General features: G+C 34.9%; 1 protein-coding gene and 2 pseudogenes across 1 annotated transcript; all 3 read right to left on the reverse strand.

Annotated features, from left to right (window-relative positions):
• Positions 1 to 253: 253 nt before the first annotated feature.
• LOC121427171 lies at positions 254 to 2,836 on the reverse strand (annotated as a pseudogene).
• Positions 2,837 to 8,836: 6,000 nt separating this feature from the next.
• On the reverse strand, positions 8,837 to 13,124 carry LOC121427172 (E3 ubiquitin-protein ligase TRIM71-like). Its single transcript, XM_041623435.1, has 2 exons — positions 12,415 to 13,124; positions 8,837 to 11,294 (listed from the first exon to the last, which is right to left on the reverse strand). The coding sequence occupies exons 1-2, from the start codon at positions 13,045 to 13,047 to the stop codon at positions 10,032 to 10,034; spliced, it is 1,896 nt and encodes a 631-aa protein (XP_041479369.1). The 5' UTR covers positions 13,048 to 13,124; the 3' UTR covers positions 8,837 to 10,031.
• A 5,593-nt stretch (positions 13,125 to 18,717) lies between these two features.
• Positions 18,718 to 23,111, reverse strand: LOC121428191 (annotated as a pseudogene).
• Positions 23,112 to 23,475: the final 364 nt, after the last annotated feature.

Raw genomic sequence — 23,475 nt, forward strand, 5'->3', positions numbered from 1 at the left:
AGCGTTTTGCCATTTTATGCTATGGAGTATGTCATAACGTATATTCTGATTTTACTATTTTAAGCCAGGAGAACCCATTTTTAAAGGAATTTTACTGATAGTTCTATAGCACGCGTGACTAGTTTGTATACTCCTAAGAATGTCACATGATGGATCCTACCATTGAAAAGAGATATCATGAAATTATGATAAACAATAGAATATGGAACCATGGAGGTAAACAGGATAGCTCGGTGAATACATGTTACACAATATTGGGCTGTGATGCTATATGGTGTGAGACAATCTGGATTACAGTGATACCTTGATGAAATATAACTTCTTTTCACAAGCAAAGGCGAGCATGTCTGGAGAGAGGGAAACCAAGTAACACCAATTCCAAACCAATGTCATATTAAGTGCGTTGAACTCAACTCTTTCCTTCAGGTTCAGACCATCAAGATCATAGAGCCTGATCACGACGCTACTATTCATCCTATCAACACTCGCTACATACACCCTGTCCTGCTCATCCACGGCAGCATACAGGGAGACACCCCGTGGAGCTTGTAGAGACTGACCAGCATTCCCATCCCTGTCATAGACCGTCACCACGCTTGGATTGGCATAACATGAACTCGTGACGATCAAACCCGTCCTAGTAGTAGATGCCTGATCCGTATCGTGCTTTGTTTGAACAGTGTGTTTGAGAGTGGATCCTGTCGGGTCATAGATATAGACTTGTTTTCCATAGTTAGTAATGATTTCATCTGATGGACTTCTGTTAACTCTAAGAGTATTTCCCTTGTTTCTCACGTGGATTGTTGCTTTCATGGAGCCAAGGGGAGAGTAGATGTGGGCTTCTGTATTACCAGTCGACACGCATAACGCTCCGTCCCGTTGAAAAACCAGATCGAAACATTTCATGTCACTTAAGGGTATGTTTCTATACTGCTGCTTTCCACCATTTGAATCAATGATATCAATACCTAGTGCATTCCTACCATACCCGATAGCGACAGTGCTATGTGAGTACCGTGCCATACCCGACATCATTCCCCGTAGATTAACACACTGAATGACTTCCATCTTGGGATCTGATCCTGAGATGTTCCCGAGGTCAAGATGAGTATCGTCTGATGGTTTGAACCTCTTCTCCTGTGCTTTCTTCTTAAAGGTTGCCGTAGATGAATGATCGGTATATTCTGAGATGCTCCCGAGGTCAAGACGAGTATCGTCTGCTGGTTTGAACCTCTTCTCCTGTGCTTTCTTCTTAATAGCTTCCGCAGAAGTGTGATCAGTAACCTCCTTCAGCATGGCATCCAGCTCCTCACAGAGCAAGATATGAGCAGATAGAGTGTCTGTCTCAAGATGACCCAGTCTGTCATTATCTACCAAAGTAATTGAACTACAAATACTCTTGATCCTCTGTCGATCTTTTGACTTCAAGACATTGAGGTCGTCATCAAAACTATGCTGTAAGGCATGTATTTGGTCGGTGAGATTTCGAAGATTTTCTTCCAGCTCCTTGGCCTTGATGTTGTAGGCTTGCCTGACATCATCTAGTAGTGTCTGCACTGCAGTGTGTACCTCATGACGTTGTATTTCTATGTTCTGAATGTTCTTTTCCAGCTCTGCTTTCTTGTCGGCACATCGCTGAGCAAGGTCTGTCACCTACGAATTGAAAATGTGACAAGTAAACACAGCGATAAATTTATTAATCAATATTCATTTCTTTATTCTTATTTATTATCATCTAATAATAACTAATATTTATAACCATGTAAGCTCTACATATTATACACACCTAAATTGTTGGGCGACATACTGTACACTGCGTTGGGTAATGTATCGTTGATAAAAATATATATCATGGACAATTATTATCCAATTGAGCCTAATTTTAAGCATTTTTACCCAATTTGGACAGATTTTAACCAATATTTGAGTGGATAGTATGTTGCCTAGTGATGTTAAAAACTGTTTCTTTTTTGCCCAAACTTTTTAAGAGAGTATGCTTTAAAAATGTTGTTTACAATTTGTATACAAGCTGCTTGACCTTACATTGCTTGTTTAAATAGATTTTTAAGTGTATAAACTCTTAAACAGCTAAGTTGGATTTTTTATATTTGATTCTCAATAAAAATTGTAAAAACTGTAAGGTTCATATAGTAAACAGCGTTATATAGATTTTAAATAGCATTTTTACTGTGATAATTATAAAGTTACCTTCCGTCGCAACTCCTGCTCAAAATCAACCTGGTTCTTGATTTCATGAGCTTTATGACCAACAAGTACGCACTTTGACAGACATGGACCTTACAATCCTCACAAAACATATCTTTGTTCTCTTGTTTGTGGATGGAACACTTCTTGAATAAATGACCAATGCTGACCTTCCTTCGATGACATCATCCATGGAGACGATCTCATGACCGTCAAACAACGTGGTAAGATGCTGATGACAATGTAAGCACTCATCACACATATAACAATTACATGTTCTGCAGAATGACACGGCATCTTTCAGAGACTTGCAAGTGGTGCATTTCTGGCACATCTCAAGGACAGCATTCATCCCTCCACACTTGGCGTGGTCATGGTGGTAATCGTCTACGCGTCCGTTGATGGAGACATTGAGGCGGAGATCATCGACACGGTTGGCAGACAACTTGGTGATCTCTCTGCAGAGAGGACATACCATGTGATCAAGGTCCTGGTGGGTTAGATCGTATTTCTTGAGGCATCGCCTACAAAATGTGTGTCCACATGAAGTTAAGATTGTCGCCTCGACAAATATATCAAGACATAATGGACATATCAGGTTCAGTGAAGAGCTTGATGTTTTCTCAGCCATCGCTAAATTAATTTACAAACACGAGATCTAAATTCCAACGAATATAAAACATATATGTCTATCAATACTAATGTATAATGAAACGTCAAGTTCGTGTTACAACGCTATGGTCCAGCTTCATACTATTGTTGTACTTCAATACCAATTCAACTACAAGTCAAACACACCCACCTTGAACATCCTATAACAATAGAACTGGGTATTCCCAGCTACCTTTGAACTTGACTGCGCGTTATGTATTCATTCATCGATAGAGGGGGTGTCATTATCAAATTAGGCATTTTTGTCTTCATATGCAAAATCCCAGAATGGATGATTTTATCTTTCATATTGTATGCTTGCAATAGTATTTCTCTATCAAGAAGATATTTCATTAGGTTACCTGACTTGAATTTTCGAATTTTCCTTTATTAAAATACATTATTCTGTGTAACTCATTTATATATCTTATTAAATAAAAATAGAAAAAAAGAGTAACTATTTCATGTTTTCCCTTCTTCATAATATGCATAAATCCCAGAATGGATTGATATTTCCATTGTTTTATGCATCTCTTTTTCTCTAAAAAAGAAAATATTTCATTAGGTTACCCGACTTAAATGTTCCAATTTTCCTTTATTAAAAGACAGAATCTGTTTTCATCATTTAGAGATCTGATTAGTTAAAAAAAAAGAGGAAAGATTTTTTCCCATATTTTTTTGTCTCTTTGTGTAGAAATCCCAGCATAGATTATTTGATATTTTCAATATTGTATGCATCTGTGTTTCTCTATCAAGAAGAAATTCTGTTGGTTACCTGACTAAAATGTTCCCTTCTTCAGAGATCTTATAAAAAAAATCTTTAAAGGGATGGTTCGGGCTGAAAGTATTTATAATTTAATAAATAGAGTAGAGTTCACTGAGCAAAATGCCTAAAATTTCACCAAAAACGGAAAACAAATAAGAAAGTTAATGAATTTTAAAGTTTAGCAATATTTTGTCAAAACAGTCGTCATGAATATTCATTAGGTAGGCTGATGATGTCACATTCCTGTTTGTTCTTTTGTATTTCATTATATAAAATTAGGCTTATTAAAAAAAATCTCCAAGAACTAGAAAAATTGGATTGACAACTGATTTAGTGCGTTAGATATTTATTACTGCAACTTATTTCATTATAAGGGAGACATATTATTCACACAAGTATGAAATAATGAAAAAAAATCTGATTTTATGTAATAACATAAGAAAATGGAAAGTTGAGATGTGACATCATCAGCCCACCTAATGAATATTCCTGACGGCTGTTTTCACAAAAAAATGCTAAAATTTAGACTTCAATAACTTTATTATTATCCGATTTTGATGATTTTTTCGGCATGTTGCTCGGTGAATTTTACTTTATGTATTAAGATAAATAAATATTTTCAGCCCGGACCATTCCTTTAATGGAAAGTTCTGAGTCTGTATATCAATCGATATTGTTTTGTTTTGTTTATGCTCTTTTTTTTTACATTGTTTGAGTAAAAGAAAATTAGTCAGTAATGTTTTTAATGTGATAATTCTATTTTAAAAAATATTTGTATCTTTCTCTCATCTCTGATTCTCTCTCAGGTTTCATCTCATGTACTCCTGATCTACTCTTCTCATATTCTCTCCCACCCCCCTCTCACACCCTCCCTTCTCTCCCTTCTCACCCTTCTCCCCCCCCCCCCCCCCCCCACCCTCTCCACCTTTTTATTTCTTTCTGTGTTCATTTTTTCTTTGTGTATTTTTCCTTTTTTTTCATTCTGTTTTCTTAAAGTAAGGGTGTTTTCTCAATGTTTATTGTTTTCTCTCATTGTTGTTCCTTTTTTCCGTTTTAAAGTTGGTCTAGGTTTCTTCTTTTTTGTTTTTGTTTGTTTCTTTGTTTGTTGTTTGTTTTTTTGGGGGGCGGGGGTACTTTCTTTGTACGATATCCAAGCTTTGTTTATTGTTAATACCTTATTAATAGTGGCTCCCGTTCCATGTTCTCATATTCTCTCCCAATGATTCCCCTCTCCCTCCCCCACCCCCCTCTCTCTCTCTCTCTCTCTCTCTCTCACTCTCTCACTCTCCCCCTCTCTTTATTTCTTTCTGTGTTATTTTTCTTTGTTTGTGTATTTTTATTATTCTGTTTTCTTATAGTAAGGGTATTTTTCTAAAATGTTTATTGTTGTCTCTCACTGTTGTCCCTTCTTTCCTTTTAAAGTTTTTCTATGTCCGTTCGGGGGTAGTACTTTCTTTATATATTTTTTCTAGCTTTATTTTTTTAATACCTTAGTAATAGTTGTTCCCGTTCCTTGTAATCTGTTCCTTCTCAAAAGTGAGTGAACCCCGCCACAAAATGCAGTTCTTCATGTTGAGTGTTGAATATAGACAACAACACTACAATACGCAGCGAGCCCAGAGAAACAATCTTTAATGAATTTGAAAGTTTATCTAATTAATTCATTATTTGATATCTTAAAAATGTCACGACTTGAACTTTCTAAATACATAATCATGTTTATTTTTGGTAGGATTCACTGACTTTAGAGCTCCACTCTAACACTGTCAAGATAAGTGACAAAGATTCTCATTAACATGGTCAAGAGATGAATAGAATCACTACTAAACTGTTGCTATAGTAGGCCCTATCAGTATCCGAGTAATTATGAATTATTGTCAATTATCTTAAAACGATTCCATGTTGAAAAAATAAGACTTAAATCACCAAGAACGTATTACGCACATAGCGTACCCGAAGCAATAGCACCGTTTAAGAAGCACAGAGATACGATCTTACGTATACGTAAGCTCCCGTTGGAATAGCGCCATCATACACAGTTTTGAAACCAGTCTTACTTTCTTAATAATCATTTCGAAAAACCGGTATTATTGTTTTGAAGTTTCTTTCCTATTCCTCTTTGCTACTCTTTTTTAAATTTCTTATTTTTTTTCTTTCTATCCATCATTTTTTATTTCTTTAATTATTTCTCCCTTTCTTTCAGCCCCCCTCCCCTCCTCCCCCTCCCCCTCTCTCTCCCATTCTCTTTCCTTCCTTTCTCACAGAGCGTTCGTGCATGGCCCATTTTGATAATTATTTCGTAATCAGTGTCCACCTAAAGTTCTTCCTTATCTTAAATAATATTTTTTTTAATAAAGATTATGTCATGAGCATGTCAGTCGAGATAAATTTGCTGTTCTAAATATCGATCAAGGAAAACCTCATTTCATTTTCATCGCGTGCGTTCAAAAGCAATTTATATCTCAATTATCATCATTAACATCTATCTCTGCTTATCACCACCATACATATTAACGATGGTTATTCCGTTATAACTATTATCATCACCGTCATCATCATCATTACCATCATCATCGTTATCATTACCATTTTTACCACCATCTTCATTACCACCATGTCACCACTATCTTCATCATCATCATTGTCGTCGTCATCATCCTCAACACTACCACCACCACCATCTTCAAAACTACTGTCATCGTCATTATCGCTATCATCTTCACTACCACTATTATCGTTATCATCATCAATAACACCACCACGAAATTCACTACCTTCATAAGGATAGTAATAATAATAACAACCTTCGTCATCACCACCACCACTACCGCCACCATTGTCATCAATGTAGTCATCATCGCCATCATCACCACCACGACTACCATCATTTGAATAATCTTCATCACCATCATCATCTATCATAGTAATCATCATTATCTTCATCACTATCATCACCATCATCATCATATATCGTCATCATCATTACCATCATCATCATTACTATCATTATCAACATCATCCTCATCATCATCATCATCACCATCATCATTACCATCACATTAGCAATTCACAACTGTATTCGAGATGACACCCCCCCCCCCTCCCTCAACCTTTTTGTTATAGAAACTCTTGGAATTGATGTTGGTGTCTCGGTGCTTATCTGTTAAAATTATTCTACCAGAATTTGGTAATGTTAAATATACATGTATAAGTTTGGGTTTTTTTACCGAAATTAGTGATAAACAGTTTTTTTTTTGTTTTTAAGTAAATCATCTTCTCACTCCCTTTCTCTCTCTCACCGACCACCGACTACCACCCCCCCCCCCCCCCGTTCTATTTAGTTAGTATTCAACATGTTCAAAGTTTGACCAGATTTAATTCAATTTTATCATATTTACAATTTAATGAAAAGAGAAATCCATAGATTCAATTCAAAAGGAATAATCGGTATGTGCTCGATATACTTCAATTTTAATCAAACATGCATTGGTCGTTTTAGATAGTAAACTCTAGATTGTCCTCTCGGAATAATTTTCCCTTGTTTTCTATCTTCATCGTTTACATATCTCATAAAATAATCGGATATCCATTTGCTGTCTCGTTTGCTTTGATATATAATATGCATTCTAATTCATACACTGACATATAGGCCTAAGAGAAAAACAATCAAATATCAAAATGTAGCCTTTGTATAAAGTAATATCATCATGCATCTTTATGCGCCTTTCATCTGTTATGGTGATTCTTGATTAAAGTATAAAACAAAATATTTATTCTACAGTCAGCATATCAAAATATAAAATATTTTTCTATTTTATTATATTATATAGTTGATAATAATCGATACCTATACCATTCCCATTTATACAGTATGTAGGTCTACAAGGGTCCCGTAACACAAAGGTTAGCAATTGATCGTACGCTTAGTATTCATGAGTAATTGTACATTGTAGTCAATTCAATCAATCGTAGAGATATTCATCTAAGATGGTTGTTAAAATTCGTGTAACAGGCCCCAGAAGTGCATTTCAAAACATGAGGTCCATTTGCTCTTTTTTTATGTTGAACTAACTAGGCGGGATAACACGAAGGATAGCGATTAATCGTTAAATGTAATAGCCTATCAAGATCGTCGTTGCATGCGTATTTTGCTCACTAGACTGAATAAGAACCAATCAGAATTGTTCTTTCAAATAATGTATTACGGGACCCCGATGTCACTGGTTATACATTCAAAATAAATTCATCTCATAGCTACGCATAGTCACTAATAGTGATTCATTCATGGCGTCAGGAAACATGTTTTAAAATAATACAAACCTTACCGAAATTACAAAACTATTAATTTTGTAATAAATTTACTTTTAAAATACTCTTTCCCATGGATAAACAGAGTCGTTCTAAACATAGGTCATAGACTAACCTCTGAGAGAGCAGTAACTCAATAACATGCATTTCTAATATATAAATCGTGATATATACTCAAGAAAAAATAATTCATACAATAAATTCAAAGTACATTGAAATGGTATTAAAAGAAAATAACCACAGATCGACCTGAAGTTGTCCAGCAACGTTAAAGGTAATACCTTGGTCTCTCGAATTATTGCGTAAAAGTTTTTTTTTAGAGCGCTTTTAAACAAGGCTGTTTTCATGATCCTAAAATCACAATCGAAAATAATTTTGTCCTGTGGGGCCTGTACTAAAAAAGCTAGTTATTCTTTTCCAGATCAAAGATTGCAATTTTCTATTTTTACTTGATTAAACTTCCATTTTGAATTTCGAAATAAGAGGTGGTTTAGATTTTTTTACACCAATTTGTTAGGTGCAAATTTGGGATTACGATTGCAGAAAAGACTTTTAAAACTGCTAATATTTAGCAGTTTTAATGGGTGTCAAATTTTGGGATCTGAAGCGATCATGGTTACACACTTGAATGTAGAGAGAGAACACCGGGAAATAAAAACTTGAGTATACGAGTCAAATAGCAATCGTTTACTTGATCTGAAATTAAAGATAGTTAAATTTTTCTGTATAACTTTTCGCTCATAATTCTTAGAAAGCCTCTCCACCGTAATATAAAAGTAATGCAAGATTTGTAATTATACTTTACACTGTCGTACAATACTTTTCCATATGCAATATTATGTATAACAATTGAGATCAAAATCATATTAATACACGCTTATTTTGACAAATGAATATAAATATCTATTCATATATCCATCTTGTTCCCTAATATACGAATAAATTATATATTCATATGTCCACATATTCACTAATATACGAACAAATTATATATTCATATCTCCACCTGTTCACTAATATACGAATAAATTATATATTCATATCTCTACCTGTTCACTAATATATGAATAAATTATATATCATATCTCCACCTGTTCACTAATATACCAATTACTATTACATTACTTCAATTCCTTTTCAGAGGGACTAATGACAATTTCAAGGAGGACAGAACTTATTCAGTCTTGTAAACATTCTGAGAAGAAAGGAAAATAAAATGCAATATTTTCAAGACTACTCTGAAAGAAGACCTTTCAAAAAGATAAGTTTTTATCGACAAATGTTGTTCCCCCCCAAATAAATTGTTATCAGAGGTTGTTATACATTTTGTATTTCCCTTTCCGAAAATAAAGAGCAAGAAACTTCTAGAGGGTCCAAATGGAAGGATCTTATCATTCAATCATCCACAATAATTTAACTGAATAATATGGAAATAGCGAACAGGTAATTATGATGGACATGGTACGAACATTTCGCATGAATGGAGAGAAAATGGTCCAACACTGTAGTAGAGTGTACTCTTTCTGCTTATTTTCCGTTTATGCCCCTTGTGCACTCTAAATATTTTCAGTAGTATGTATGATAGCTTTCTCTTGATTTAGTTTTAATTACATTTCCTGATTACTTTGTTATATTCTCAATAAATACTTAAATATATTTTTGTTTTAAGTTAGTAATTTATTATGAAATTATCACTTGAAAATCACAATAGTAAGCATGATAGTCCTATGTTTGTTGCAGTCTAAATAGTATTTCAAATACACATAAAATTTGTGTAACATAACGTGTATTATTTATTAACTAATTCCTTTACTCGTATTAATCATGAAAACTATTTTATTTTCAAACCAAATGTTAAAATTTACGTGTTTTATCCAGTTTCTGGCTGTGACACATGTTCTTTTTTTCCCAAAATAAACATATTTTCTACAAATTAAATTGTATTGTATCTATATCAAATTAAGTGATTCTATCATTGGATGAAGATATCACATGGTCAGTAATAAACATGTAATACTGAATATCGACACGTGTTAAAGTAGATTTGTAGCAGGATGAAAGCATGTCAGTTTCCATATTACATGGTGTGATATAACGTGGATTACAGTGATACTTTGATGAAATATAACTTCTTGTCACAAGCAAAGGCGAGCATGTCTGGGGAGAGGGAAATCAAGAAACACCACTCATCTTCCAATGTCATATCAAGTGCATTGAACTCAACTCTTTCCTTCAGGTTCAGACCATCAAGATCATAGAGCCTGATCACGACGTTATTATTCTCCTTATCAACACTCGCTACATACACCCTGTCCTGCTCATCCACGGCAGCATACAGGTAGACATCCTCTGGAGCTTGTAGAGACTCACCAGCATTCCCATCCCTGTCATAGACCGTGACGCATGGATCGGCATAACTTGAACTCGTGACGATCAAACCCGTCCTGGTGATAGATGCCTGCTCCGTATCGTGCTTTGTTTGAAGAGTGTGTTTGAGGGTGGATCCTGTCGGGTTATAGATATAGACTTGTTTTCCATTGTTAGTAATGATGATTTCATCTGATGGACTTCTGTTAACGCTGAGAAAACTTCTCTTGTTTCTCACGTGGATTGTTGCTTTCCTGGAGCCAAGGGAAGAATAGATGTAGGCTTCTGTATAACCAGTCGACACGCATAACGCCCCATCCCGTTGCACAACCAGATCATAACAATTCATGTCATTTAAGGCTAATATGTTACTATATCGCTGCTTACCACCATTTGAATCAATGATATCAATACCTTGTGCATATCCCCCATACCCGATAGCGACAGTGCTATTGGAGTACGGTGCCATACCGTACATCCCTTCCCGTAGATCAACACACTGAATGACTTCCATCTTGGGATCTGATCCTGAGATGCTCCCGAGGTCAAGACGAGTATCCTCTGCTGGTTTGAACCTCTTCTCCTGTGCTTTCTTCCTAATAGCTTCCGCAGAAGTGTGATCAGTAACCTCCTTCAGCATGGCATCCAGCTCCTCACAGAGCAAGATATGAGCAGATAGAGTGTCTGTCTCAAGATGACCCAGTCTGTCATTATCTACCAAAGTAATTGAACTACAAATACTCTTGATCCTCTGGCGATCTTTTGACTTCAAGACATTGAGGTCGTCATCAAAACTATGCTGTAAGGCATGTATTTGGTCGGTGAGATTTCGAAGATTTTCTTCCAGCTCCTTGGCCTTGATACTGTAGGCTTGCCTGACATCATCTAGTAGTGTCTGCACTGCAGTGTGTACCTCATGACGTTGTATTTCTATGTTCTGAATGTTCTTTTCCAGCTCTGCTTTCTTGTCAGCACATCGCTGGGCAAGGTCTGTCACCTACAGAATGAAAGCGTGTTACGTAAAAACAGCGAATTAGATCTGGAAATATTCCATAAAGGCGAATATAAGGAATGCTAATACTCTAAAACAAAGAAATCATACAGAATGACATACGACAATCTGAGTATGATCGAAGAGAGGCAGCATATAATTACAAAATTGTTTGTCACATTGAAACAATGCCGATAATAATCATTAATGCTGTTCAACATAAAGAATAAATAACAAAATTAAATGCAACAACATTTTAGATGCTGATGATGGTATTACAAATTATTATATATCATTTTCATTCTGTATTCATCAACATCTATATTTTTTTTTTATAAATCAATATTGATTTATATATTCTTATTCATTATATCATTATTATAACTATCATTATTCGTGTTACAATTAGCAGTAGTAGTAGTAGTATCATCATTATTATCCTTGATATTTCATTATTATTAATATTATCTTTATTTTTACTATTACTGTTCTTAATATCTTATATGTCTTGATATTGTGATTATCATTATTATTATCGTCATCACAATCAAAATCATTATTAAAAGTGGTATGATCTTTGGTGTTAATTCTTATCAATTAATTAGTTTTCATCATTTTCTGCTCAATGATCGCCCTGAGTATTGATAACCATGTTAAATCTACCGATTTACACACATAAAATGTTGGGCAACATACTGTCCATTGTGTTTGGTGATATTTGTAAAAAAATATATATATATACATGTTTATATATTCTGAGCAATTATTATCCAATTGAGCAAATTTATTACCCAATTAATAGTTTTATTACCAAATTTTGACAGATAGTGTGTTACCCAGTGATGGTTAATAATTTGTCCTTTTTGCCCAAACTTTTTAAGAGTGTACGCTTTGTTTCATTTTTTATATAAGCTATTTCACCTTTATACATTACTTGTTTAAATATATTTTAAAGTGTTTAGACTCTTAAACAGCAAAGTTTTATTTTTTTTTATATTTGATTCTCAATTAACATTAAGCATGGTTGTTTGAAATTCTAAACATCCACTGTAAGCTATGCATAGTAAACAGCGATGTATACAATATCAACCAGCATTTTTACTGTGATAATTATGAATAAATTTACCTTCCGTCGCAACTCCTGCTCAAAGTCAACCTGGTTCTTGATTTCATGAGCTTTATGACCAACAAGTACGCACTTGTGACAGACGTGGACCTTACAGTCCTCACAAAACATATCCTTGTTCTCTGGTTTGTGGATGGAGCACTTCTCGAATAAATGACCAATGCTGACCTTACCTTCGATGACATCATCCATGGAGACAATCTCATGATCTTCAAAGACTGACAGATATTGATGACATTGCAAACATTTATCACATATGTAGTTATTACAGGTTCTGCAGAATGAGACAGCATCTCCTTGAAGCTTGCAACCAGAACATTTTGGTCGCATCTCGAGGACAGCATTCATCCCTCCACACTTGGCGTGGTAATCGTCTACGCATCCGTTGATGGAGACATTGAGACGGAGATCATCGACACGGTTGGTGGATAACTTGGTGATCTCCCTGCAGAGAGGACAGACCATGTGATCAAGGGCCTGGTGGGTTAGATCGTATTCTTTAAGGCATCGCCTACAAAATGTGTGTCCACATGAAGTTAGGATTGTCGCCTCGACAAATATATCAAGACATAATGGACATATCAGGTTCGGTGAAGAGCTTGATGCTTTCTCTGATCCACACTTCTCAGCCATCGCTAAATAAATTTAGAAACTCGAGATATAAATTCCTCAATGTCTATCAGTACTAATGTATATTGAAACGTCGAGTTTGTGTTACAACGCAATGGTTCAGCTTCATAGTATTGTTGTACTTCAATACAAATTCAACTACAAGTCAAACACACCCACTTTGAACAATAGAACTGGGTATTCCCAGCTACCTTTGAACTTGACTGCGTGTTATGTATTCATTCGTTGATAGAGGGGGTGTCATTATCAAATTAGGCAATTATGTGCAAAATCCCACAATGGATGATTTTATTTTTCAAATTATATTGTACGCAGGCATTTCTATTTCTCTATCAAGAAGATATATTTTATTCGGCTACCTTACTTGAATTTTCGAATTTTCCTTTATTAAAAGAGAGAATTCCTTTTCAGTGTTACTCATTTACAGATCTTATTATGTAAAAAAACAAAAGAGTCAATTTTCCCTGTTTTTCCCTTCGTATGCATAAATCCAAGAATGGATGATTTGATATTTCCAATGTTTTATGAATCTCTTTTTCTCTATCAAGAAAATATTTCATCAGGTTACCTGACTTGAATGTTCCAATTTTCCTTTACAGACAGAATCTGTTTTCATCATTTAGATATCTGATTATCATGATGTAAAAAAGGGTTATTTTTTCCACAATTTTTGTCTTCATGTGTAAAAATCCCAGCATGGATGATTTGATATTTTCAATATTGTAATGCATCTCTATTTCTCTATCGAGAAGCGATTCTGTTGTGGTACCTGACTAAATGTTCTGTATTTTGAGAGATCTTATTCGGTAACAAGAACAAAAATCTTTAATGGAAAGTTCTGAGTCTGTATGTTGATATTGTTTTGTGACATTGTGGTTTTATGTTTTTTTTATTGTTTGAGTAAAAGAAAATCATTCAGTAATGTTTGTGTTGGGATTATTCTATTCGAAAAAAATATCTTTCTCTTCTCTCTGATTCTCACTCGGGTTTCATCTCATGTACTCCTGATCTACTCTTGTCATATTCTCTCCCCCTTCCCCTCTCCCCTACCCCCTCTCTCTTTCTCCCCCTCCCTCTCTCTCTCTCCTTCTCTTTATTTCTTTCTGAGTTTATTTTTTCTTTGTGTATTTTCCTTTTTTTCATTCTGTTTTCTTATAGTAAGGGTGTCTTTATTAATGTTTTTTTGTTTTTTGTTCCTTCTTTCCTTTTAAATTTTTTCTACATGTATGTTTGTTCGGGGGTACTTTCTTTGTATGTTTTCCTAGCTTTGTTTTTTTAATACCTTAGTAAAAGTTGCTCCGGACCCATTCCTTGTACACTTTTCAATTTTTTTTTCAATTTATTATTTTTCATTTTCAACACAAGAACAAAGTAATGTGATCAAAATAGTTACAATGAACTTATACAGATAAAATAAATTCAGGCATGTACAGTATTTGATATTTATCTATAAAACGAAGTAAAGCAAAACAGAATATATATAAGCAAATTTCATAACCATTTTAAAATAAAAATTCTGTGAAAATGGAGGGATCCACTTAAAAGCAGTGCTTGTATAAAAAGCAGTGCTGTTCCTTCTGAAAAGTTAGTCAAGATTCAAGAAGTTAATTTTCATTTCCATGACAAATATAAATCAAATAAAGATACAAATCAAAGTATGAGTACAAAATCCATTTACCTCAGCATAATTACATAATAACATCTTGTATAAAATAGTATTCAGTTTGCATGGAAATGAACCCTGCCAAAAATGCACTTCTTCATGCTCAGTGTTGAATATAGACAACAGTACTACAATGTTCAGCTAGCTCAGAGAAACAAACTTTCTTGTATTTGAAAGTTTGTCACCTTAATTCATTATTGCATATCTAAAATATGACAAAACCTGAACACATATTATGTTCATTTTGGGGGTTGGATTTACTAACTTTGGAGTTCCACTGTAACACTGTCAAGATAAATGACAAAGATTCTCATTAACCATGTTAACATGATCAAGAGATGAATATAATTTCTACTAAATTGTTGCTACAGTAGGCCCTATCAGTATTCGAGTAATTATGAATTATTGTCAATTATCTTACTTAACACGATTCCATGTTGAAAAAATAAGACTTAAATCACCAAGAAAATATTACGCACATAGCGTACCCGAAGCAATAGCACCGTTTAAGAAGTTGGAATAGCGCCATCATACACAGTTTTGAAACCAGTCTTACTTTCTTAATAATCATTTCGAAAAACCGATATTATTGTTTGAAGTTTCTTTCCTATTCCTCTTTGCTACTCTATTTTTTTAATTTCTTATTTTTTTCTTTCTTTCCATGATTGTTTCTTTCTTTAATTATTTTCTCCCTTTCTTTTAGCCCCCCTCCTCCCCCTCCCCCTCTCTCTCCCATTCTCTTTCCTTCCTTTCTCACAGAGCGTTCGTGCATGGCCCATTTTGATAATTATTTCGTAATCAGTGTCCACCTAAAGTTCTTCCTTATCTTAATAATATTTTTTTTAATAAAGATTATGTCATGAGCATGTCAGTCGAGATAAACTTGCTGTTCTAAATATAGATTAAGGAAAACCTAATCTTATTTCATTTTCATCGCGTGCGTTCAAAAGCAATTTATATCTCAATTATCATCTTTAACATCTATCTCTGCTTACCACCACCATACGTATTAACGATGGTTATTCCGTTATAACTATTATCATCACCGTCATCATCATCATTACCATCATCATCGTTATCTTTACCATCTTTACTACCATCTTCATTACCACCATGTCACCATTATCTTCATCATCATCATTCGTCGTCATCATCCTCAACACTACCACCACCACCATCTTCAAAACTACTGTCATCATCATTATCGCTATCATCTTCACCACCACTATTATCGTTATCATCATCAATAACACCACCACGAAAATCACTACCTTCATAATGATAGTAATAATAAGAACAACCTTCGTCATCACAACCACCAACCCTATCATCACCACCACCACTACCGCCACCATTGTCATCAACGTAGTCATCATCGCCATCATCACCACCACCCCTATCACCATGCACCACGACTACCATCGTTTGAATAATGTTCATCACCATCATCATCTATCATAGTAATCATCATTATCTTTATCACTATCATCACCATCATCATCATCTATCGTCATCATTGCCATCATTATCATTATCATCATTACCATCATCATCATCACCACCATCACCATCATTACCATCATCATCATCATCATTACTATCATCATCAACATCATCCTCATCATCATCATCATCACCATCATCATTACCATCATCAACATCATCATCATTACCATCACATTAGCAATTCACAAATGTATTCGAGATGACACCCCCCCCTTCCTCAACCTTTTTGTTATAGAAACTCTTGGAATTGATGTTGGTGTCTCGGTGATTATATGTTAAAATTATTCTACCAGAATTTGGTAATGTTAAATATAAATGTATAAGTTTGGGGTTTTTTACCGAAATTAGTGATAAACAGTTTTTGTTGTTTAAGTAAATCATTTTCTCGCTCCCTTTCTCTCTCTCACCGACTACCCCCCCCCCCTCCTCGTTCTATTTAGTTAGTATTCAACATGTTCAAAGTTTGACCAGACTTGATTCAATTTATCATATTTACAATTAATGAAAAGAGAAATCCATAGATTCAATTCAAAAGGAATAATCTGTATGTGCTCGATATATTTCAATTCTCATCAAATATACATTGGTCGTTTTTAAATACCAAACTCTAGATTGTCTTCTCTGAACAATTTTCTCTCGTTTTCTATCTTCACCATTTATATATCTCACAAAACAATCGGATATATTATTTGTTTCTATTGTTTTCTCTTTTGGTTTGCTAAATGCATTCTAATACATATAGGCCTAAGAGAATAAAACAATCGAATATAAAAATGTAGCCTTTGTATAATGTAATATACTTTGCAGCTTTAGGGGCCTTTCTTCTGTAATGATGACTCTTGATTTAAGTATGAAACAAGACCTTTATTTACCAGTCAGCATATTAAGAGATAAGATATTTTTTATACTATTATATTATAAAGTTGATAATAATTGATACCTATACCCTTCCCATTTATACAGTATATAAGTCTACAAGGGTCCCGTAACACAAAGGTTGTCGATTGATCGTATGCTTGGTATTCATGATTAATTGTACATTGTAGTCAATTCAATCAATCGTAGAGATATTCATGTTACAGGCCCCAGACGTTCATTTCAAAACATGACATCTATTTGCTCTTTTTTATGTTGAACTAACTAGGCGAGAGATACATCGCTAAATGAAATAGCCAATCAGGATCGTCGTTGCATGCGTATTTTGTTCACTAGACTGAATAAGAACCAATCAGAATTGTTCTTTCAAATAATGTGTTACGGGACCCTGATGTCATTGGTTATACATTCAAAATAAATTCATCTAATAGCTACGCATAGTCACTAATAGTGATTCATTCATGGCGTCAGGAAACATGTGTTATAAAATAATACAAACCTTATGCCGAAATTATAAAGCTAAAAATGTTGTAATCAATTTCCTTTTAAAATACTCTTTCCCCGTGGATAAAGAGAGTCGTTCTAAACATAGGTCATAACTATACACAAGAGAATGTCAGAGACTAACCTCTGAGAGAGCAGTAACTCGATAACATGCATTTATAATATATAAATCGTGATATTTACACAAGAAAAAATAATTTATACATCAAATTCAAAGTACAATTACATGTTCTTAAAAGAAAATTACCACAAATCGACCTGGAGTTGCCCCTCTACGTTAAAGGTGATAACCAGGTCTTTCGAATTATTGCATAGAAGTTTGGGTTGCTTTTTTTGCACGTTTCTTTTTTTTCAGGCTGCTTTCATGATCTTAAACTTGCAATGAAAAAGAAACCGAACTTTTGGGGATAGAGATTGCTGGAATGTTCTTGAAAAAGCAAATAAATGGTGTCAATTTGGGGGATCGTAAGCGATCGTGGTTATATATATACATACTTGAATGTAAACAGAGAAAATATGGCACTGAACACTTGAGTATATGAGTCGAATAGCAATTGAACGTTTAAGTTAATCTAGAATTAAAGATAGTGGAATCTATTTTTATGAATTTTCTCTAAATAATTCTTAGAAAGACTCTACACATTAATATAACGATAATGGACGATTTGTAATTATACTTTACACCGTATACAATACATTCCTATATGCAATATTATGTATATAATAATTGAGATAAAGTTTGTATTTAAATACGCATATATTAGAAAATGAATATAAATTATATATTCACATCTCCACCTGTTCACTAATTTATACTAAACCATTGTAATTTCTTGTCAGTTTGTTCAATTTTTTTGTATAATTTATTTCATTTCTGTTTTACATAAGTTAATTGTGCGCCTTGAGTGTCATCGACAAATATGTGCGCTATACAAATATTTAATTATTATTATTATTATTATCAGTAGTATATCACATTAAGTGATTCTATCATTGGATGAAGATATCACATGGTAAGTAATATACATGTAATACTGAATATCGACACGTGTTAAAGTAAGTTTGTATTGTAGCAGGATGAAAGCACGTCAGTCCCCATACTACATGGTGTGATATAACGTGGATTACAGTGATACTTTGATGAAATATAAATTTTTGCCACAAGCAAAGGCGAGCATGTCTGGGGAGAGGGAAACTAAGTAACACCAATATTCTTTCAATGTCATATCAAGTGCTTTGAATTCAACTCTTTCCTTCAGGTTCAGACCATCAAGATCATAGAGCCTGATCACGACGCTACTATTCTTCTTATCAACACTCGCTACATACACCCTGTCCTGCTCATCCACGGCAACATACGGGTAGACATCCTCTGGAGCTTGTAGAGACTCACCAGCATTCCCATCCCTGTCATAGACCGTCACCACGCTTGGATTGGTATAGCATGAACTCGTGACGATCAAACCCGTCCTGGTGGTAGATGCCTGCCTCGTATCGTGCTTTGTTTGAACAGTGTGTGTAAGAGTGGATCCTGTCGGGTCATAGATATAGACTTGTTTTCCATAGTTAGTAATGATGATTTCATCTGTTGAACCACTGTTAACTCTGAGAGCATTTCCATTGTTTCTCACGTGGATTGTTGCCTTCCTAGAGCCAAAGCGAGAGTAGATGTGGGCGTCTGTAGTACCAGTGGACACGCAAAAACGCCCCGTCCCGTTGCAAATTCAGACCATAACAATTCATGTCATTTAAGGCTAATATGTTACTATATCGCTGCTTTCCACCATTTGAATCAATCATATCAATACCTTGTGCATATCCCCCATACCCGATAGCGACAGTGCTATTGAAGTACCTTGTCATACCGAACATCACTCCCCGTAGATCAACACACGTAATGACTTTCATCTTGGGATCTGATCCTGAGATGCTCCCGAGGTCAAGACGAGTATCATCTGCTGGTTTGAACCTCTTCTCCTGTGCTTTCTTCTTAATAGCTTCCGCAGAAGTGTGATCAGTAACCTCCTTCAGCATGGTATCCAGCTCCTCACAGAGCAAGATATGAGCAGATAGAGAGTCTGTCTCAAGATGACCCAGTCTGTCATTATCTACCAAAGTAATTGAACTACAAATACTCTTGATCCTCTGTCGATCTTTTGACTTCAAGACGTCGAGGTTGTCATCAAAACTATGCTGTAAGGCATGTATTGAGTCGGTGAGATTTCGAAGATTTTCTTCCAGCTCCTTGGCATTGATGCTGTAGGCTTGCCTGACATCATCTAGTAGTGTCTGCACTGCAGTGTGTACCTCATGACGTTGTATTTCTATGTTCTGAATATTCTTCTCCAGCTCTGCTTTCTTGTCCGCACATCGCTGAGCAAGGTCTGTCACCTACGAATTGAAAGTGATAAGTAAAAACAGCGAGTTAGATCTGGAAATATTCCATAAAGGCGAATATAAGGAATGCTAATACTCTAAAAACAAAGAAATCATACAGAATGTCACACGACAATCTGAATATGATTGAAGAGAGACATCATATAATTACAAAATTGTTTGACATATTGAAACAATAACGATAATAATCATCAATGCTGTTCAACATAAAGAATAAATAACAAAATTAAATGCAACAACATTTTAGATGCTGATGATGGTATTACAAATTATTCTATGTCATTGTCAATCTGTATTCAACACCATCTATATTTTTATTTTATTAATCAATATTGATTTATATATTCTTATTCATTATGTCATTATCATATCATTATTCGTCTTATCATTAGTAGTAGTATCATCATTGATATTTCATTGTTATGATTATCTTTATTTTTTATGTTTACTATTACTGTTCTTAATATCCTATATATCTTGATATTGTGATTATCATCATTATTGTCATCACAATCATAATCATTATTAAAGTGGTATGATCTTTGGTGTTTATTCTTTAATTTTTAATTCTTAAAATTTTAATTCTTTAATCATTTAATTTTCATCATGTTCTGCTCAATAATAATCCTCAATATTTATAACCATGTTAAATCTACTTATTATACACACTTAAAATGTTGGGCAACATACTGTCCACTGTGTTTGGTAATATTTGTAAAAATAAATATATGCATGCTTGTATATTCTGGGCAATTATTGTCCAATTGAGCAAAGTTATTACCCAATTATTAGTTTTTATTACCCAACTTGGAATATTTTAACCAACAGTAGTATGGATAGTATGTTGCCCAGTGATTTTGGTCTTTTTTGCCGAAAATGTTGCCTACATTTTTGCACAAGCTGGTTAACCTCACATAGCTAGGATTTTTTTCCTGGGGGGCACTGGGGGGGGGGGGGTCCTTGCTTTTTCAGGGGGGGGAGGGCACCGGCCATTTTTTTCCAAAGTGTGTATGTGTCACATGGGCGGATCCGACTTTCACCAATAGGGGACGCGTCCGGACGTGGCCCAAAATTATCTTCACCTATATTTTCCCCGATCAGTCACTTCTTAATTTTATTCTTATAAAACAGCATAAACATGAAATAATTTGATAAGCCTTATAAAAAGTGCGAGCGGGAAGCGAGAGCGATTTTTAAAAAACTTTTTTCATGTATTTTTTCCTGAAAATGTAATATTCTGGGCAAAGTTATGTGTGATCCTAACAAGATTCGTATGTAACTAGAGGGTTACTGCGAACGCCAAGCACGAGCAGAAATTTGTATTAACTGTTCTAGCATTATCGAAAAGGGACCCGGTTAAGGACTGCTTACAGTTACCCACGAAGACGGTATGTATTTCAATAATGCGAGCGCGAAGCGCGAGCAAATTTTTTTGACATTCCGACCTAAAAAATGGTCATTCTAAGCACTTTTTGTATAAATAAATGGGATCGGTATGTAACTAAACAATTGATGCGAGCGCGAAGCGCGAGAGGAAGAAAATTGAGATTTTAGACCTAAAAGTTATATAGTTAATTGGGTATCATTAATAATGCGATCGTGAAGCGTACGTGAGCTGACAATTATTGATATTCTGATGTGAAACTGGATAATTTAAGTAAATTTTGAATAAAGAACATGCATGCAGGCTATTGCGCATGTTTTAGATTTAGACCTAGAATCTGGGCATTCTGAATACATTTGTTTATGGAACATTATGGAATACACGATGACAATATTAACTTGGCAAATCAAACAATGTGACCACGCAGAGTGAGCTTAAAATGCTGATATGTAGACCATAAAACGGACATTTTACAGAGCACTTAAATTTGTAAATGAAAAAAAATAATGAAAGCTCGATGTCCGAGCTAAAATATGTTTTGTATATTGACGTCAAAACTTGCTCCATATCAGCCTATTGAGCAAGATATGAATCTCATTGAACAGGCAATTCTGGCGCGAAGCGCAAGCAAAAATTTTATATAGTAACATGATAGATTTTTTTTGCAAGTTTTCCCCTCACATTAATTTATTCACTCGTCTTCCTCCTCTTATTTTCCTCTTCTTTTTTTTCTTCTGTCTTCTTCTTTTCCTTTTTCTTCTTTCTCCCCCTTTTTTTTTGCTCTGCCAATTTTTTTTTCGAGGGGCACCGGGGGGGGGGGGGGCACGTGCCCCCCCGTAGCTACGCCACTGCCTCACATTACTTGTTTAAACAGTTCTTTTATATAAATCAAACAGCTAAGTCTGATTTTTTATTCTCAATTAAAATCAAGCATTGTTGTTTCAAATTCTTAGCAACAACTGTAAGGTTTACATAGTAAACAGCGATGTATATACAGTAATTATAACCAGCGTTTATACTGTGATAATTATGAATAAATTTACCTTCCGTCGCAACTCCTGCTCAAAGTTAACCTGGTTCTTGACTTTGTGATTTTGATGATCAACGAGTACGCACTTGTGACAGACATGGACCTTACAAACCTCACAAAACATGTCCTTGTTCTCTGGTTTGTGGATGGAACACTTCTCGAATAAATGACCAATGCTGACCTTCCCTTCGATGACATCATCCATGGAGACGATCTCATGACCGTCAAACAACGCGGTAAGATGTTGATGACAATGTAAGCACTCATCACACATATAACAATTACAAGTTCTGCAGAATGATACAGCGTCTTTCAGAGATTTGCAAGCGGTGCATTTCTGGCACATCTCAAGGACAGCGTTCATCCCTCCACACTTGGCGTGGTAATCGTCTACGCATCCGTTGATGGAGACATTGAGGCGGAGATCATCGACACGGTTGGCAGACAACTTGGTGATCTCCCTGCAGAGAGGACAGACCATGTGATCAAGGTCCTGGTGGGTTAGATCGTATTTCTTGAGGCATTGCCTACAAAATGTGTGTCCACATGAATGCAAGATTGTCGCCTCGACAAATATATCAAGACATAATGGACATATCAGGTTCGGTGAAGAGCTTGATGCTTTCTCTGATCCACACTTCTCAGCCATCGCTAAATAAATTTAGAAACTCGAGATCTAAATTCCTCAATGTCTATCAGTACTAATGTATATTGAAATGTCGAGTTCGTGTTACAACGCAATGGTTCAGCTTCATACTATTGTTGTACTTCATTACAAATTCAACTACAAGTCAAACACACCCACTTTGAACAATAGAACTGGGTATTCCCAGCTACCTTTTAACTTGACTGCGTGTTATGTATTCATTCCTTGATAGGGGGGCGTCATTATCAAATTAGGCCATTATGTGCAAAATCCCACAATGGATGATTTTATTTTTCAAATTATATTGTACGCAGGCAACTCTAGTTCTCTATCAAGAAGATACATTTTATTCGGCTACCTTACTTGAATTTTCGAATTTTCCTTTTAAATTATATAAAGAGAGAATTCCTTTTCAGTGTAACTCA

This window comes from Lytechinus variegatus, chromosome 14 (assembly GCF_018143015.1).
Source record: "Lytechinus variegatus isolate NC3 chromosome 14, Lvar_3.0, whole genome shotgun sequence".
NCBI classification, from domain to species: domain Eukaryota; kingdom Metazoa; phylum Echinodermata; class Echinoidea; order Temnopleuroida; family Toxopneustidae; genus Lytechinus; species Lytechinus variegatus.

What these genes read in the sequence shown, in the direction of transcription:
- LOC121427172 (XM_041623435.1), bottom strand. Translation starts at nt 13,047, where the DNA reads ATGGCTGAGAAGTGTGGATCAGAGAAAGCATCAAGCTCTTCACCGAAC. An exon ending in AGCAGGAGTTGCGACGGAAG is followed by an intron (nt 11,295 to 12,414) that starts GTAAATTTATTC and finishes TTCATTCTGTAG; the next exon opens with GTGACAGACCTTGCCCAGCG.